Genomic DNA, 18,111 nt, shown 5'->3' on the forward strand with positions numbered 1-18,111 from the left:
TTTTTTTTGGCAGCGCAAGCACCCAGAAACTTACCCGTTTAGACATGAACGGTGGGCCCATCATATATTCAGAACCTTGGGAGGGTCTGGATCTGTGTCACTAATCGGCGTCAGGAACTAATCGCAGATTAATCGCACTGCGGCGTGGCAGAGCCGGCGGGCCTTCTTTAACCGGCAAGTTACGCTATTTACCCCCAATAATTAGAGCCACGGGAGCCCCCAGCAATCTCATAAGGTAACCGTATGGGCCGACTCTGCTTGATTGTCTCACCGAGTCACGATGTGCGTTTCTTTAGCGGGTGGATGACAAAGGTGCAGCCCTCGACCGACCTAGCCCTGGCGTGGCTTAGACGGTCACTGGTTGCCCCGGGAGGCAAGGCATCAAAACATCCTACAATTAAACGCATAAGATTACTCGTAGGGTCAGCACGCAATTGCTATCGTCTTCTCCACGCGTCCTTCACGCTAGGCTTTGACAAAATTGTGCAGCGGATGCTCGATACCTCATACAAAATAGGTACGCACGCAGCGTGGCCTTCAATGAAATATAAATTCTGGTGCAGAGTACCAATTGTTCTCCTCACGATATATATGTATATATATTGTTGCCTCACCTTTTACTGTTTCTTTTGCTGGATGGATAAATTGGTTTATTCGGTCGCTAGTTTTTGATTTCTGAACGAATTGGAAGGATTATGTTGCAGCGATTCGTGGACAACCTTCTCGCCGTCACAAAAGAGTTCGTCCCTTTTCCTGCTTTTGCTCCCCTCTTCCTCTTCTTTTGTTTATTTCGTGCCATGCTTGCTCTTGTTTTTGTAAATTTCGTTTAATGGTACCTGGCTAGAAATGAAATAGGTTTCTTCGCAACCATACGTAATTGCTTTGTTCACTGAATGAAATTTTGTGATTCTAATGGGTGAGGTTGCGATGATGATTCCGTTTAACTTTTGGGTTTTGAGGATCAACGATAGTAACCTATTTGACGAAATACCTTTCCTGTGCGAAAGATGCGTAATTTGTCCATTGTTAAAGAGTGGCTCTCTTTGCTGGCCTTATGATTTGACTCCTGCAGGTGATTTGCTTATTGATGATTTATGATTGATAATCAACATTTTTTGTGCTCGTGGGAGATATCTTATTAGTGTATCTCATGGTACCTAGAGGTAGTTTGTTACCTACAGTTGTCATATGGATGGAATAGACGTAGACATTTGATGTAGGAGAAGAAATGGAGACTCTTAAGATAAAGGCTGGAGTGATAAGAAGCAAAAATATATGTTTCGGGAAGTATTGGGATATTCAAGACCCAGGAGCCAGGCTTCAAAGCATTTTCATGTTGTTTCTGTTATTATGTTCATTTGTATTCTTGTTGCATTTCAAAAATCAGAAATCCACTAGCCTTCTTAAGATTTGCATTGCAGCATATTCTACGGTATGGTGTGTGGACTTGTGGGAATAATTCTATTTCAATTCCAGAGTTTAGGTCAGTGGCATATTTTGTGCTCGTTTGAAAACTCTTTATATGGTCCAAGGATTCCTTTATATATTGATCTTGCACTTATCGGAGTGGTTATATAAATGTTGATTTCGTTGAGGTTTTTCCCTCTGTGCTGTTTTAAGGGAATAAGTCTTTATGCTTTGTTTAAAGGGCGTTCAAATAAGAATCAGATTGAGATCGATCAAGGCTTTTGTTGTGCAACTTAACACCACCAACATTGACTATGTTAGTAGATCCAGGATTCATCCTAGTGAACGCAGATTCCCTCTGACAAACTACAAATATGCGTCATGATGATAGCTCCATTCACATGTACATATATGGATTTGGATGGAGGAAAAAGAATTAAAATTATTTTTTGTTACATTTAATTATTGTGTTCTGTTCCATTTGTTTGTTCTTTTATTGCTGAAAATGATATGTTGAAAATAGAAGTTAGATTTTTTGTTGACTACTGTTGTATAATAATTTGTTGTGGACCAATTAGTTCATTTTTTTTTTGGGAATAGTGTCTTCTAGAGGTTCTTCCAGGGCCATCAATTTTACACCTGAGTTAGTATGTTCTCTTATTGTTGGTGTCTTTTCTGAAATGGCTTAAAGAAATAAAATCATCATTCCTTGGACTTGTTGACTTTTGTGTTACTATAAATCTACACTTGTGTGGAAATTTGTACTTACTATTTAAGGTTGTTGTCCATGTCCATTTAATGTCTTGAACTTTTTTCTCGTGACCAGTGCTATAGTTTATAGAATTGAATCCTAGGATTGTTATGCTGGGTGGCATGGTTTTGAAACATATTGCACTATGCCAACTTGTATTTTAGATGCTTATATATGGCTAGGCCAAATTTTGGAATGTGCTAATCAGCACAAGGATGGGGTAATCTATACGACGGGATTACAGTGTCAAGAAACTATCTACAAGTTCCCATGCTACTAGGGGTTGGCATAGACAGGTATATATTTGCCATTTATTGTGGAGAACTGAAGATCTAAATATTTACCCATTGTCTAATAAAATGTGGTCCATATTTTTGAATTTATTTTGTTATACAGAAAAAATATTAACCTTTAACTGCAAGTCTTTGGATCGTATACGTTTGTAGTGCCTAAGCTTTTACAGTTTTGAGTTAGTCTTAGATATATGGATATTTGATTTGTGTAGGGGTCTCTTTATCTCATGTTTTGGTATACTTGAATATTTTATGTGCCATGTCTTGCAGGTCGGTGAAGACATTCACTTATGAATCTTTAATCAATATTGCAAGGCTGATAAATGGGGTATCAGCCCTTGTGTTGACTATACTGCCAGGGAAGACAACCATTTTGGAAGGGATTCATGGCTGGGAACTCAGACCCACCTTACGTGGACCTCGTCTTCCTCGATGGATGGAAAAGTAAGTTTTGTCTCATTTCATTATTGGAGATATGTTCATTAATTCTCTTAATTTGTTTTATGAATATTAGTTAATGATCATTATAAACTTTATCTACACATTTTATGCATCTGAAGTGAATGATACTCTTTCAAGTTAAAATGACTACTATATGGTTGTAGGAAAAAAGAAATGGATGAGCTAAGGCTTTGTTGTTCTTGGGAAAGAAAATGAAGTTTTAGACTCTGGTTCATGGAATGCAATGTATCAAGCAGTGTTTATTGGTTCGATCGTGAACCGACACATACACTGTCCATTTCGAGCGGTCCACATATGGTACTGGGATTGGACCTGTTTTCCTTTTGCTTATTTCTCGATGCTAGAAGGCTACAACCTGCCCCCTCTTCTGTGCCTCTCACGACCTGCAATGCATGCAACCCTCCATGGCTGTCGGCCTCCCATTGCGTGCTGCAAACCTCTTCCTCCTCTGTCGCCACTTCCTCCTCCACCTCTTATAAGTTGCTTCGGAGAATGCTAAAAATCTGAGAAATTAATTGTAACTTGGTTAATTGTCTTCTGTTTACTTTTGTGGATTCTAATGTATTTATAAAGGAAATCTTAGTTTATTAGGGAGAGTGTCACTGGATTTGCTGATGTTTGGTTTCTGATTATTTATATCTCTTTTATTTTTCTTTCTGTGTGACCAAATGACAGTATGTTTGGCAACTTCTGCATAGAGATAAACACCTTGTGCATTGGGCATCTCATATATCTTGCTGTACTTTAGTTGTGATCAATTTAGGTTAAACATAAATATACTAATGGAATGCATACATTCTATCCTCAGAATCAGGGACATCTAAGTCCAACTTTATCTCTTCCCTTAGCATAGGTTGACATTAGTATGCATACTTACTGTTATGGTGATCTTTAAACTTTGTGTGTACAAATAGCATAGAATTATTCTGAGAAATGGATATTTGAGAATTGTTTGTTTGCTTTTTACATTAATGGTGCTGTTATCTCTGCATTTCTAACATATATAGGTCTAATTTTATCATTTTATTACTCATGATGACAGTGGTGTTTCTTCATTCAACAAGCTTGTTCATGAGCTTTCCATGGATACTGAAACTTCCTCAGATGCTGATTCTATAGCAGGCGAAGAGGATAATGAAGAGAACATATATCCTTCCTCTCCCTTGTCGCAGGCTTCACGGCTATCATATAGCAGCACTTTCACTAGATATGATCGACATTTCATACGCTCAATCAAATTCATGCTTTCCTGGATCCTTTGGCCTGCAGTATTTCTTCTAAGGCTGCCACATATTGTCTTCCAGTTGGCATGTTTTAGAAGAGGTGGGACGGTCCCCACAGGCAACTTAAGAGTACGCCATATTTCAAGCCCTCACCAGACAAGAAGGTCAGTTCATACAAAGGATCATGTTGTTCAGCGCACAACTGATAGGAGACGAGGCGTAATTGAGGTATTATCCAGGATCATGTTACCTGAAATTCTTAGTCTAGGTGGCACAAACAATTCAGATATTGAAACTTATGTTGATACACTAATTTCTCGTGTTAACTTTACAAGAATAACTTAGCAAAGCTCTTATCTAGGATCTGCATCTGGCAATCGAGATATTCATCGAGTCAGCTTTCGAGACTGCCCATAATGTTGCACACTTCCTTCTTTCCCCTTCGCAACTTCACAGAAGATTGTTCGGATGGTTCTATTCAAATGGAGGTACTAGAAAAGATAACTACGGTGTTGACATGAATATGGTGATTCCAACTAATACACTTGGCGATGATGAACCAACGCCAACTGAAAGGCAGCACACTTTACATTATTCTCTGAATACTGATGCTCGGACATGTCAAGATGTAATAACTGAGCTTGGGTAAGAACCATCTGCTTATTTTTTTCTCATATTTTCTTGGTTCTTATTTTTAACAAAAAATCATGAAGAATAAAACACAGCTGATATGACTAACCATCATTTGGAGAAGACTATTGCCAGTTTTTTATGCCTCATATGCATAACTTCTTTACATGCGAGGGCAAGGTTGTATATATTGATTCTCCCAAATACCACATCCATGAGACCCTTGTGTGCTAGACTACCTAATTTTTATTTACATACATATACCCCCATGTTTTGGTATATTTGTCGGATGTCAAAATCAAGGATTGAAACTTTGTACCGTATCGGTGTACTCGGTATGGTACGGTATGGCATACCGAACGGTATGCCTAAAAATATATAAATATATAATTAATATATAAAAATATAAAATATATTTTTTTTATAAAAAATAAAAACTAATATTTAAAAATATAAAAATGATATAAAAAAAGGCGTACGCAGTCTTGGCAACGTCGCCTCCTCCTCTTCTCCTTGTCGCCTCGTCTATAGTATTCGGCGAAGAAGGCGACGAAGACGTCGAAGGCCACAGACGTCTCCAGCCTTCGAATACGTCGAAGGCCACAGATGAAGAATACGATGAAGAAGAAGGTCATAGAGTCGCAAACGAGGCGATAAAGGAGATCGCCTCTTCTGCTGCTCTAGCCGCCACCTCCCCTGATCTCCGTGCCTCCAGATCCTCCTCTTTACAACTTTCCTCGCTGTTACCTCCTGGATTAGGATCGTCGAGGGACGACGGTGCCAGATCGGGATTGAGAAAGGGTGTGGAAACAAGTTTGCGTCAAGGTTTTCTCGATTCTCCCTCTTCTTCTCCCTCTTTTTTGAATGCCCTCTCCTTCTTCTTCCTTATTTGACACTTCTCCCTCAGCCTCACCGTAGCCAAGCCGTAGCCAAGCTGATACCGCCTGGTATCAGGCGGTAACGGTTGAAATTTTGATTGTTACTGCTTGAAATAGTCTCGTATCGTCCGATACAGGGCTATATCGAGTGGGCGGTCTGCGTACCAATTCACGGGCGGACCGGTACGAGCAATACGATTTGAAATTGCAAACCTTGGTTAAAATCGACAATTTAGTTGTCAAGGTATGACTTTTGGAGTCCTTCATCAAAGAATAATGTGTCAGGCTCCACAACCTAAAAAATCCATATTTTGATTGGGATTAGCTTGATTAGAGATTCATATATAAATATAAAAAAATCAAAATAAAAAAAAAGTAAAGTAAAGATATAGGCTAAAATGTTATAAATTTTATAAAATAAAAAAATTATAAAATGATAGGCAATAAAGTGAAAAATAAATTCTTAAAACAGGCCAGATGAGGAACTAACAAAGCAGTAATGACTTAAAGAGTGATATACATTTAATAAAACAATGTGAGAAAAAGAATGAAGAGAAGGGAAATGATAGAAAGAAAGAGTATGAATAAATTAAAAGTTTATAGTGAAAAATTGTAATGCACCAATTGATTGTAATGAATTACTTGATTAACGGTTAGAAGATAAATTATGTCAAAACAATGATATTATTTTAAATTTTTAATATGCCTAGTAATTCTTGAACTAAAGAGTTAATGACAATGTAACATTAACAATGTTAACCATATGGTCAAATTTTTTTTTTGCTTTTCTTTATTTTTCTATTTGATCATTTGTTATTTTTTTTCCTTTGCTAAATATATAAGACTCCTTTGAGAGTCCTCTTTTCAATGAGTCCATATAAGTATTTGCCTCGATCTTGCTAACCACTATTAGTCTATCTCAACATCATCCTTGACCTTCCCATTGTTGACAAATCGAAGCCCCATACACCTGGTCACATTTCCTAATGGTTGCCACCTTTAAGTGTGTTTGTACCCCATCTAAGGGCTGTTTAATGTGGTCTGCTGAACTCCCATTTAGGTTGGCCACTCTGTGAAGTCATGGCCATATTGACTCATCTTGTGCTGCATTCAACATTTGCTATTTTGATCATGACAGGTTGTGGCTTGATACTTTTTAAAGATTTTTTAAGGTCATCTAAGATGCCTATGTCAAAATTTAGGATAGGAAGATCCATCCTAAGGCAGGAGTACTGGAGATTCCTAATCCTATTCCCAACTTTTGTAGTTGGCTTCATGTTTCTTCCTTTAATTTTCTTTAAGACAATATTGTTAGTCAATGTAAAAGAAGTCCATAAATCGTTGATACGATCTGAAACATTCTTCACTTATCTTCTATTGAGTTACACCTAACTGTTTATGAATATAACCATTTTTTGTTCATTTATTTCTAGTGATCCCAATTCCCATATATTCATCTCAACTAGGATTGGAAATTTTATACCACACATATGATCAGGAGTGACCTTGGAGGCTTGACACTGGGTTGTGATAGGACATAATTTAACAAACCAATTGGGATTGAGATTGGGACAGCATCATTAATCCTTGCCACAAAGCCTACATCGCCTTGTCCATGCTTTGCCTCCAAGAATTTCATATAAGTAACTTTCTCTTCTATCTTGCAAATATAACTAGCAAATATGCATGAGGTGAGAAAAAATTAATACCATTCATGCTTTTGTAGACCAGGAATGATACTATAATTATTAACTTGGGTTGAGGGCAGAGCATGGATGGACAGGGTTTTTGAGTGGCTGGATAAGGGAGGTATTCGCTTCTGATTTCCTCTTCTTAGCAACACAAGTTTTCAGTAAGTGTTGTTTCCTAGCTATCCAACATTTTGGCCTGTATAGTATGGCTGGCCTTGCAATTGGCTTATGGAATTTTCCATATAAGAAGTGTGTAATAATCACATAAAAACGCTGGATGCCCTTCTCAATTTTAACAAGTTTGTTCCTGATTTATGAATAATATATTGATCAATCTCTTCTTTTGTTTGCTAAATAATAAGATATCCAAAACTTGTACTTTGTAGTATTTTTTATCCATTTGATTTTAAACCATACTCTTAGTTCTTCTAATAGCATTACTAAAAAATAAAAATGTCCCTGTTATATTAGGTTTTAGTTCTAATTAAACAACTATAATAGAGAATATAATGTAGAGAGTGAAAGATGTGGGAGGTGAAAGATTACAGCTAGAAGCCGGAAGAATAAGTAGATAAAGGGAACTATGACTATCAGGCCTCAAAGAGTGAAAGATGAGGGAGGTAGGAAGACAAATTAAAGAAGAGAAAGGAATAAACAAGCTAAATGACCTTCAGGAAAGTGAGTGTTTTCAAATATAAAACTTAATGTTCTTCTCAGACATGTTTCTATCTTGGAGATTGAGGACTATTTTTTAAACTAACAAGCTAACTACTAAGATTAGGTAAGGAATATATCTCATCTTCTCCCAATATAAATTATTTGATTTCTCAAAGGTAAGATTTTATGTTATCATCTTTTTAAAAGATGGTAAATAGAACTTGTCCCACAAAAACCCACCCAACATCTAAATAATACAATGGAAGTCCAAAAGTTCATGAAAATTCTAAATGAATCTGTTCTTGACTCAACAAACATCACTCCCAGAATTGGATGCATCAGTTGCTTCCAATGCATGTCATCACATTCTCATGATTGATAAGTTAATTCCACACTAGATGAATGGTTTCTATAGTAGTTTGATTGTACAATGCAAATTAATATTGCAAGGCTGACCATGATGGTTGGACATGGTGGCACCCTCCTCTGATACTGAACTGATGCGATTATGGGAAAACCATTATTCTAAAGAGAATGATAGAATGAGAGAGACAGGCATTGGTCAGTTTGGTGTGTACAGACAAACTTTGATACCAAACTAGTGCAAGCACAGTTGGTTAGCTTCGTATGTATGTGTGAAATCCTTGATTCTAAACTTATGTAAGCATAGTAACCCTAGTGCCAAACTGATTTAAGCACATACAAAATGTATAAGTAAAAGGAGTGAAAAGACAAGGGAGGTAAACTAGTGTGGTAGAAAGAGAGTGTAGAAGTAGAATGAACTGCTTAAGATTGAGAAAGGGATAAACCAGGCTAAATGACTTTAGAGAAAATCAATGTATTTATTGATAAAATTCATGCCCTCGTACATTTAGCCATCTGAGGCTTTATTTATAAGGTAACATTTTAACAGTTAAGATAACATAAGGATTTTATATCTTATCCTTGCTTAGTTAAATTTTGAAAATTTTATCTAACTTTCCAAAAATAAGATCTTATGTTATCATTCTTTAACAAAATGATGAGATAAAATTTATCCTAAAAAAACCTCTCCAATTTCTAATTTGTACAAGAAAATTAAAAAATCCATAAAATATTAAAAAAATCTAATTTAGTCTCAACAAACTTGACTCCTAGATTAGATGTATCAATCGCTTCCATTGTGTGTCTTCACACTCATGATTGATGAATATTCTCCAGATTGGATGGATGACCTAGATAGTATCTTGATTTGATGCAAATTAATATTGTAAGACCGACTAACATGGTCAAAATGGTGGTGCCCTCCTTTGGTACCAAACTGATAAAAGCATGGTAAAATTGTTATCATAAGAGGAATAAGACAATGAGGGAGAAAGAAGACAGGTAGAAAGACGGAGGTTAGAAGCCAGATGATATAACCAAGAAGGTTACCTCGGAGAGAATCTAAGCATACCAAACCATTATAAGCATTATAGCTCTTAAACCAAATGAATGTAAGCATGAGCAGAACATATATGATGAGGGACTGAGAGGACGATGGCGATAGAGAGTTTATCATATATGCATGGAGGTTTTGATACCAAATTTATGCAAGCATGATCGCTCTAATACCAAACAGATGCAAGAATGATACAACTTATCCGAACTAATGCAAACACAATGTGTCTAATACCAGCTGATGTGAGCATGGTAGCTTCTTTATCAAAGTGATGTGAGCATGGTAGCTTCAGTATCAAACTGATGTGAACACAATAGCTCCTGTACCAAACCTATGTAAGCATAAACACAGCATATTTGAAAAGGGTGTGGAAGCAAGAAAGAGGTAATGCGTGGTCGGAAGACAGAAGTTTATATGAAGATGAACTACTCAAGATTGAGAACGGGATAAATAAGGCCAAATAACCCTGAGGAAAAATCAATGTTTTCATTAATAGAAGTTCATGTCCTCCTACATATAACCATCTAAGATTTTCTTCTCTAATCTGAGAATTTAACTACTATGATCAGATAAAAGAAGATATTTATGTTTATTCTCTTAGTTCATAAAGATAAGAACATATCATCTTTTAAGAAATTATGACAAAATTTATCCTACAAAAATTCCTCAACATCTCATCAATATAAAAATAGTCTAAAAATCCAAAAATTAAACTAATCTGGACTTAACAATCTTGACCCCTAGATTAGGATGCATCAGCTAATTAGTTAATAACTCCTGGTCTCCATTGCTTAAATATAAAATTAATTATAACTAAGCTTTCATAAAGCTAAATAATATCATTAGTAAATAGCATACTTCATGTAATTTTATGCTGAATATCTATTAAATTCAAGTGATATTAGTGTTTATTTTCCCTTAGTCTGGTTCTCAGGTACTAGCTTGTTGGGAATTCTATATCTCTATTAGCAAGTACCTATTGTGACATAGTTGATTATGCCTTTGATATCTGAGTCCAAGAATTCTGGCTTTCTAAGATTCCAAGTACTCTCTTCAACTTGTTAGTTATCATTGGCATAGGAGATGCTTTAATTGAATTAGAATAAAAGTTTGCATTTTGCAGACTTCTAGTAGTACTTTTTTTTTTTTCCAAAAAAGAAATATACTAGCAGGTCAAAAAAAGCAGGAGATCAGAATGTTTATTATTGTACCTATAATAATTTGCTTTCTGTCTGACAAGTTTCCTAGTTAATTGCAATTCTGCAGAGGTATGCTACATATTCCTTGTTACAGATAACTTTTATAGTTAGGAAAGTAGGGTAGCAGAGACCATAAAAGAGTTTACAGCTACTTAGTTGACTCATTACTAGGCGTCAAAAGATGCCAAGGTTCAAAAATGTCCGAGGCGCTAGGCGCTCGCCCAAGCGCTCGCCCGAGCGAAGTGAGGCGCTAAAATATAAAAATATATAATATAATTAATAAATATAATTATTTAAATTTTTAAATAAAAATATGCTATTAAATTAATCTAAAAAATACAAATACTATTACTAGTATACAGTTAACAGTATACTATCGAAAGAGGAGAAGAGTGTAAGGGAAGAGTCGGAAGACTGAGGGTGTTGACTGAGAAGAGCGGGAGCGGTGGCTGCGAGCGACAATAGTGGCAGCAACAACAGCGAGCAACAGCAGCGACAGCGGGAGCGGCAAGCGACGACAGTGGCACCGGCAGTAGCGAGCAACGGGAGCAAGAGTGGAAGCGACGAGTGGAGACAGTGGCAACGGTAGCAGCGACATCGGGAGTGGGAGTGGGAGCGGGAGCGGCGAGCGACGACAGTGGGAGTGACAGCGGTAGTAGCGAGCAGCGACAGCGAGAGTGGCGAGCGGCGACAGTAGCAGCGGCGGCAGTCGCGTGAACGGTGAGCAGGGTTAGGGTTGGGGAAGTCACGCTGATATCGGTGCTTTAGTTGGTTCGATTGAACCAACTAAAGCATCGTAGACCGAACCAGACCTCAAACGCTGGTTCGGTCGCCTGGTTTAACCCAGGTGCTCGCCCGAAGCGCTCGGCGCCTAGCCTCGGGCGAGCACCCAGGCAACGCCTGTTTGAAGCACGCCTCCTGGAAATGAAGCGACCTCGGGGCTCGCCTCGCCTCGCCCGAGCGCCTAGGCAAGCGCCCGAGCACATTTTTAAATCACTACATCCTATGGAATAGAATATTACCTAAAGCAGACTACCCAGCCAAAACTTAACCTTACAAGTTACAAGGACATGATTATAGTCAGTCATTGTAATTGACTGACTTTAAGCCTTAACTTGACTCTCTAAGAGGAAAATTAAAATGAAAAAAACTATAGAATTGCTATTCTAATTCAGTTTATTTTGGCTAGGTTTGTTCATGTTTGGCGTAATTTAATCGAGTGGCATTTGCAGCTTCTTGTTGATTGCTTTGCTGCATAAGATATTTCCATACAGCAACAAACAATAACAAAGCCGTAGGTCCCAATTATTTGGGGTCGCCTACATGGATCTTTTGCAGCCATTGAAATATGTTAAAAACCATATGCTTAGTTAAGTTCAAAGTACTTAAATCTTTATTTATAGTTTCTATTAAAGTTTTTTTAGATCTTTTGCCTCTCCTCTTACCACTAACATTACTTATTTCACTGCTTCTGACTATTGCATAAGACACTTCCATGAACTCTCTAATGTGTATGTTGATGGTTAGAATGTTGGTGGGTAAATAAATTATGATGGCAAAGATTTTTTATTTTATTTATTTGGTTATCTATTTTACTGTGGAGGGGAATTATGATTGGTTTTTATGATTTAGTAGATTGAGCTAGTGAGCATTTAGAGCAACCAATGTGCTTGGAGAGGGGGCATTAAGAGTTAGGTTGATGTGTCCCGAGACTCTTTTGTTGGTCTTTCCCTTATTTTAGTAAGTTATTTTTAGGTTAAACAAAGTCAATTTTTAGTTTAGGAATGATTAGGTTTAATTATCCTCTCTACTGAAATGTTTTGGGTCAGTTATCAGCCAATTTGTCTTTGTCAATCAGTCAATTTGTGTTTGTCAAATTGTTGTTTTATTTCTTCTTGGGCTTGATTTGGATCAATTTGCATTAGGTCAGGACTAGTTCAATTGGGTTTAAGTTCTTTTTACATTTGTATTACAGTTTGTTGAAAACGCTAAATGTTAATGTTCACAAAACTGTAGCATGGTTTCGTCATGTTATTCTACTCTTCCAAGAGTAGGATTTTAATCATAGGCTCATAGCTAGATTTGTAATGAAGGCTGGCTGATCCTATCCAATAAAGTAGGAATTACCCAGGAGGTTATTGGTTACTGTTCTATGCTTCAAGAATTCTAAGGACTCGAATCTCATCGGATAGTAGCAACAAAATGTGATGACAGCTAGCATTTCAACAAGCAATATTCATCAAGATTTTTGGAGAAGTAACCTGTCACATTAGCCAACTAGCAATTCTCAACAAAATATTTGAACATGGTATCAGAGTTGCCGCGTTTTTCCAATCATATTTGATTACACAAGATGTGAAAGCTTTGCTGATTCTGAAGCAATTGGATGAGCTATTCTACTTAGACATGGAAAAATTTTGGAAGAAGAGTAATTTTTGCAGTTAATGTACAATTAAGCCAAAGAAATGAAAATTTTCACTCAAATTTGTACATAGTATGTATGTTTCAGGTTGTTATCATCCTCATTGGGTTTTTAATTGGTATAGAGTACGGTTCCCAGTGGCTGGCAGTGTTCTAAGCTGTTGGCTTGCATGCCTAACTCGAGCTCATATTAGACTTGGTTCGTCTGGTGACTTTACTTAATATGCTCCTATTTTGACCTATCTGAATCCTTAACTGAGTAATGTTACAAGCTGATGTCTAATAGCTTTGTGGTTTTCTGTTCTTGTGATAATTTTCATGTTTGTTGATTTACCTGTTTGATCTTTTAATTATATCTTGACAATGGTAAACAACATAAATCTAATTTTTTTATTATGCCATTTGTCTATTAATGTTTATTTGCATTTCTGAATTTCAGGTATCCTTATGAGGCTATTCGTGTGGTTACCTCTGATGGATATGTACTGCTTTTGGAGAGAATTCCAAGGTTGACATAGAAGATGTTCACTAGTGTTCTTCCCAGTTTAATTGTTCATGTCTTCACTTTTGTTTGTTTTCTACTTGAATTTTTCCCTACAGGCGTGATTCAGAAAAGGTTGTCTATTTGCAACATGGAATATTGGACTCCTCAATGGGGTGAGTTGCATTTGATAAAATTATATTGTTCACTAGTTATATTAATTTTATATGTGGAGTGATATTCTCTTTCGTTGTTTGCCATTTTATTTGTTAAACAAAGTTTTGGATGAACAGTGTAGGTCATAGTACTGCTTCTCCAACATTAAGTTACTTTCACATAACTATCATACATTGTGAAAATTGCTCCTTGAATCATTTGCAAAATCTGATCAGTTTATACTGAACACATTTTTTTTTTTCTGAAAAGAAGTTTCAGGTTTTTTTTTTCAAACATTGAAAACATTAACAGCTGCAAGTTCCTTAGTAACTATATTAATACTGGAAAAATTCCATTTGCATCTTGCTGTTCTCATCTTTAGGTTACAAATCATCTGATTTCTCATCTTTTGAACTTATGTTGAGTAATTGAATTTGTGTTTGTTTGAAATTTTGTAGAAGATTCAATTTCATGGTGTTATGTTTGTTTGACTCTATTCCCCTTGAAGTAGGAATCATTATACACAATTCCACTTATATAGCATATAAAGTCTTCCATGTAAAATTACATGGAGTACAGCAAATTAAAGATATAGGATTTGGTCTGGCTTTAAACTATGATCAGTGTGTTGGAATTTGATGCCGAGAACCTAAACTATGTTTCAAACTATCTAATGAAGATTCCAATAATTGCTCTATAGTTGCATGTGAAATTCTTTTATGTACATAAAATTTTCAGTTATTACATTTGGTTAATTTGTCAATTGCCATGATCATCTTGGATTTTTCTTGGATGGCTTCATTATGTATCTAAATGGTTCAGGGCATTGGATCATCTTGGATTTTTCTCAAATTTGGAGAATATATTAAGAGGATCTTAGATTGCTTAGGTGTTCTTGTAGTTTAGACTATCTGCATTTACGAATTAAAGGTTTAAAGACTTCTTACTGTTTTAAGACTTAATACAAGAAAGAAAAATAAGACAATTATATTTAGTCAAATCTATCTTAATTGAATCTGAGTGATATCTAGGGAAATCAACTCAGATCCATATTGGTTGATCAAGTTTGATTGATTAGATTTGTATTTTAGGGATATTCTCTTCATGTTTCAATCTGTTACATCACTATTCTATTTCTTTGACAAGCATTAGCTGCCATCTAATACTTCTGTTTTGCATTTGCTAGTTGGATCTCCAATGGGGTTGTTGGTTCTCCTGCTTTTGCAGCTTTTGATCAAGGTTTGCTTATTTTTTCTTCAAGTAAATTAACAAAACATTGGAAATTTATTAGACCATCCAATTTTGCATGTTTAATTTTCAGGTTATGATGTTTTTCTTGGAAACTTACGTGGGTTAGTTTCAAGGGAGCATGTGGACGTGAACATTTCCTCACGCAAGTAAGTTGTTGTTTTATCATAAATTCCTTGCTTTTTATTGCATTAGCACTTAACTAGGCATTTGTCTTAATTGTTGATCATCCAGAGTGCTGCTGTCTGGATCTCGTAGTTCGATGATTGTTTTAGGGTTGCAAAGAGCCTTATAGTTTGTTGTTTTTTATGAAGATTTTGATTGGGTGACCAAACACCTCAAAAAAAAAGGATCAAATATTTATTAGGATCTAATGCCCCTCTCATGTACAAGCCGGATTAGACTTGATGCATAAACCAAACTTAAGCACATGGCTCTGGCCAATTTAGGAAAAAGGGCATTGCACAAGTATTAGTCAAACACGAGACGAGTAAAGAGTGGCAGGAACATGATCAAACTCACAACTTTCTTTGATACCATGATAAAAACTTTCCAAAAGCCAAGCCGTTAGGGAAAACCCAATACATATTAGGTTCTAAAAGTTTTCCCACTTGATTTCTTCCTGTTTATTGTTGGTTTTCTTGGATTTTTTTAGTAGGATTTTTTACTAATAAGCCGGAGTTTAGACAAGTTGTATGGAAAAACATGCTCTCTGTTAAGTGGATTAGGCTTATAGAATATGGATATATGGGATATTTAGTTTTCCATCGAAATCATTGACAGCTTTGTTCTACAAAAACACCCACCTTCGATGTTTTCGAGCACAAAAAAATTCTTTAATTGTCTAAGTATTCTATTTATTAATAAAGTTAAAGAAATGGGTGCTATTGTAGTTTTTCATATGCTTGAGCAGACAACAGAACCTGGCATGTGTATTCTGAAGGGATGTCTATAACTTTTATCTGGTATTAGAAGCATGAAGAGGTTAAGAGAGGGCATTGCAGAGCTTAACTACAATGTGATTTGACATCCCTATCTGCCGAACAGTGATCAGGAGGTTTTAGTGTCATGTTTGTCACTTGTCAGAACATATATGCTGATCCTAAATGATGCAGGTACTGGAGATATTCTATCAATGAGCATGCGACAAAGGACATACCAGCAATGATAGAGAAGATACATGAGATAAAAACTTCTGAATTAAATAAACTTTCTAGACCTGATTTGGATGGAGAAGTACATGATCAGCCCTACAAACTGTGTGCAGTCTCCCACAGCCTAGGAGGAGCAGTTATGCTGATGTATGTCATAACATCTAGAATTGAGTTGAAACCTCACAGATTATCAAGGTTGATCTTGTTGTCTCCTGCGGGTTTTCATGATGACTCTACAATAGTGTTTACATTACTGGAGAAACTTCTGCTACTTCTCGGTCCTGTGCTTGCTCCCATCGTCCCTGGACTGTATATACCTACTAGGTTCTTCCGGATGCTCATTAACAAGTTAGCTAGAGATTTTCAGAACTACCCTGCTTTGGGAGGTCTTGTGCAGACTCTTATGAGCTACGTGGTGGGTGGTGATAGCTCAAATTGGATTGGAGTGCTTGGATTGCCTCATTACAACATGTATGACATGCCTGGGGTATCACTTCACGTGGCCCTTCACCTTGCACAGATGAAGCGAGCAAGAAAGTTTATAATGTATGATTATGGAAGTGCAGCTGCAAATATAGAGGCATACGGAATGCCAGAGCCTTTGGACTTGGGAAAAAATTATGAACTTATTGACATTCCTGTCGATTTGGTAGCAGGGCGAAAAGACAAGGTTATTCGACCATTAATGGTGAGAAAGCACTACAGGTTGATGAAGAAAGCAGACGTTCAGGTTTCTTACAAAGAGTTTGAATATGCTCATTTGGACTTCACATTCTCACACAGAGAGGAGCTTTTGGCCTATGTCATGTCCCGTCTTTTGCTGGTGGCTCCAACACAAAAGCACCACAGAGCCCAGGGTGCTGTAAGGCTGAAACCCAATGGAACCCAGTCAACATCCGAGTCCGATGACCTGGAGCATTCAGGAACAAGAAGTGAAATTGTTCCTTACAGTTGAGTGATATACTATGTTATTTGTAGGCTTCAGCCATATGTTACCCCATAGATGAAACTTTGTTTGATACGTGTTTCATAGGAGGAATGTAAATCAGTAGTCATTGCCACACTTCCTCTGTAACTGGTGAGAAGGGTCCGTTGAGAACCCTAAAGGAAACTGGTCTCTTGTTGGATCTCTTAAACGAGAAAAAAGTGACAGACTTTGTTTGTATCATTTTCTTTTGAAGTATTCTCAATCGTCAAATTCTTTCTGTGTTATTTCACATGTTCATTTACTTATGGTATGACATTCAGGAACGCTAAAGGGTCGTCAATGTTCTTTTTTTAGATGTTAAATAAAAAACAGGTAAATTATTCTCAGTAGCTGTGGTTGAGAATCAATGATGTCATCCAAATACTCGTGTGCAATATCAAATTCTAATTTTATTGATCGAGTATTTGTATCATTGTCGGCAACAAATAACTATTATTATTATTATTTTTCTGTTCCAAATAGAAAAAGCTATATTATATTACTATTCAGTCTCTAATCTCAAGTTCGTCTTGGAAGATTACAGAAAAGAAATACAAATCCGAAGACCATTTATTTTTACAGATATAAGCAATTTCAAATTCTTTAGCATATAAATATATAACTTAAGGATATCTCGAACACAATTAGTGGCTATCATAGCTGCGTCCATTTCAATCCCTACTCTTTTATCACTGTACCAGCATCTCATATACGTTTGCTAAATAGGATCAGCCAAGAACCGAAGTGATCCCTTCTCGCCGGACCATGCTACGGTGTCGACGATGAGCCGTATCCCTCTAATTGTTCCATCGGATTCTCTGTATTTCCACATATTGCTCCGGCACTCATTCAATATAAAGGTCATTTCATCAATCAAACCGAAAAAAGTGAATGATGTTATTACCTTTTCGTCTCAATTTAAGCTAGATTTGAAATTCGATTTGTCACATTACATTACATGCTTGATAGGTGGGTATTAGGAAATACAGTTTATTATCATTATATTATTCTCTAATCTCACCAGTTATGTAGTGTACTTCTGGTAGGATCTTTGAAGCCACTTTAAAAGGCTG

General features: G+C 36.5%; 1 protein-coding gene across 1 annotated transcript; it reads left to right on the forward strand.

Moving 5' to 3' along the window:
• Window positions 1-232: 232 nt before the first annotated feature.
• Window positions 233-17,283, forward strand: LOC135624231 (uncharacterized). The gene is made up of 10 exons (XM_065127650.1): window positions 233-517; window positions 666-739; window positions 2,722-2,895; window positions 3,956-4,364; window positions 4,498-4,781; window positions 13,472-13,540; window positions 13,633-13,689; window positions 14,856-14,908; window positions 14,991-15,066; window positions 16,033-17,283. The coding sequence occupies exons 2-10, from the start codon at window positions 696-698 to the stop codon at window positions 17,024-17,026; spliced, it is 2,160 nt and encodes a 719-aa protein (XP_064983722.1). The 5' UTR covers window positions 233-517; window positions 666-695; the 3' UTR covers window positions 17,027-17,283.
• Window positions 17,284-18,111: the final 828 nt, after the last annotated feature.

Source organism: Musa acuminata, chromosome BXJ1-3 (assembly GCF_036884655.1).
Source record: "Musa acuminata AAA Group cultivar baxijiao chromosome BXJ1-3, Cavendish_Baxijiao_AAA, whole genome shotgun sequence".
In the NCBI taxonomy this organism is placed as follows: Eukaryota; Viridiplantae; Streptophyta; class Magnoliopsida; order Zingiberales; family Musaceae; genus Musa; species Musa acuminata.

Coding starts and splice junctions, on each gene's coding strand:
- LOC135624231 (XM_065127650.1), top strand. CDS start 696: ATGTTGCAGCGATTCGTGGACAACCTTCTCGCCGTCACAAAAGA. Junction 4,782..13,471: donor GATGTAATAACTGAGCTTGG/GTAAGAACCATC, acceptor TCTGAATTTCAG/GTATCCTTATGAGGCTATTC. Junction 15,067..16,032: donor GTGAACATTTCCTCACGCAA/GTAAGTTGTTGT, acceptor TAAATGATGCAG/GTACTGGAGATATTCTATCA.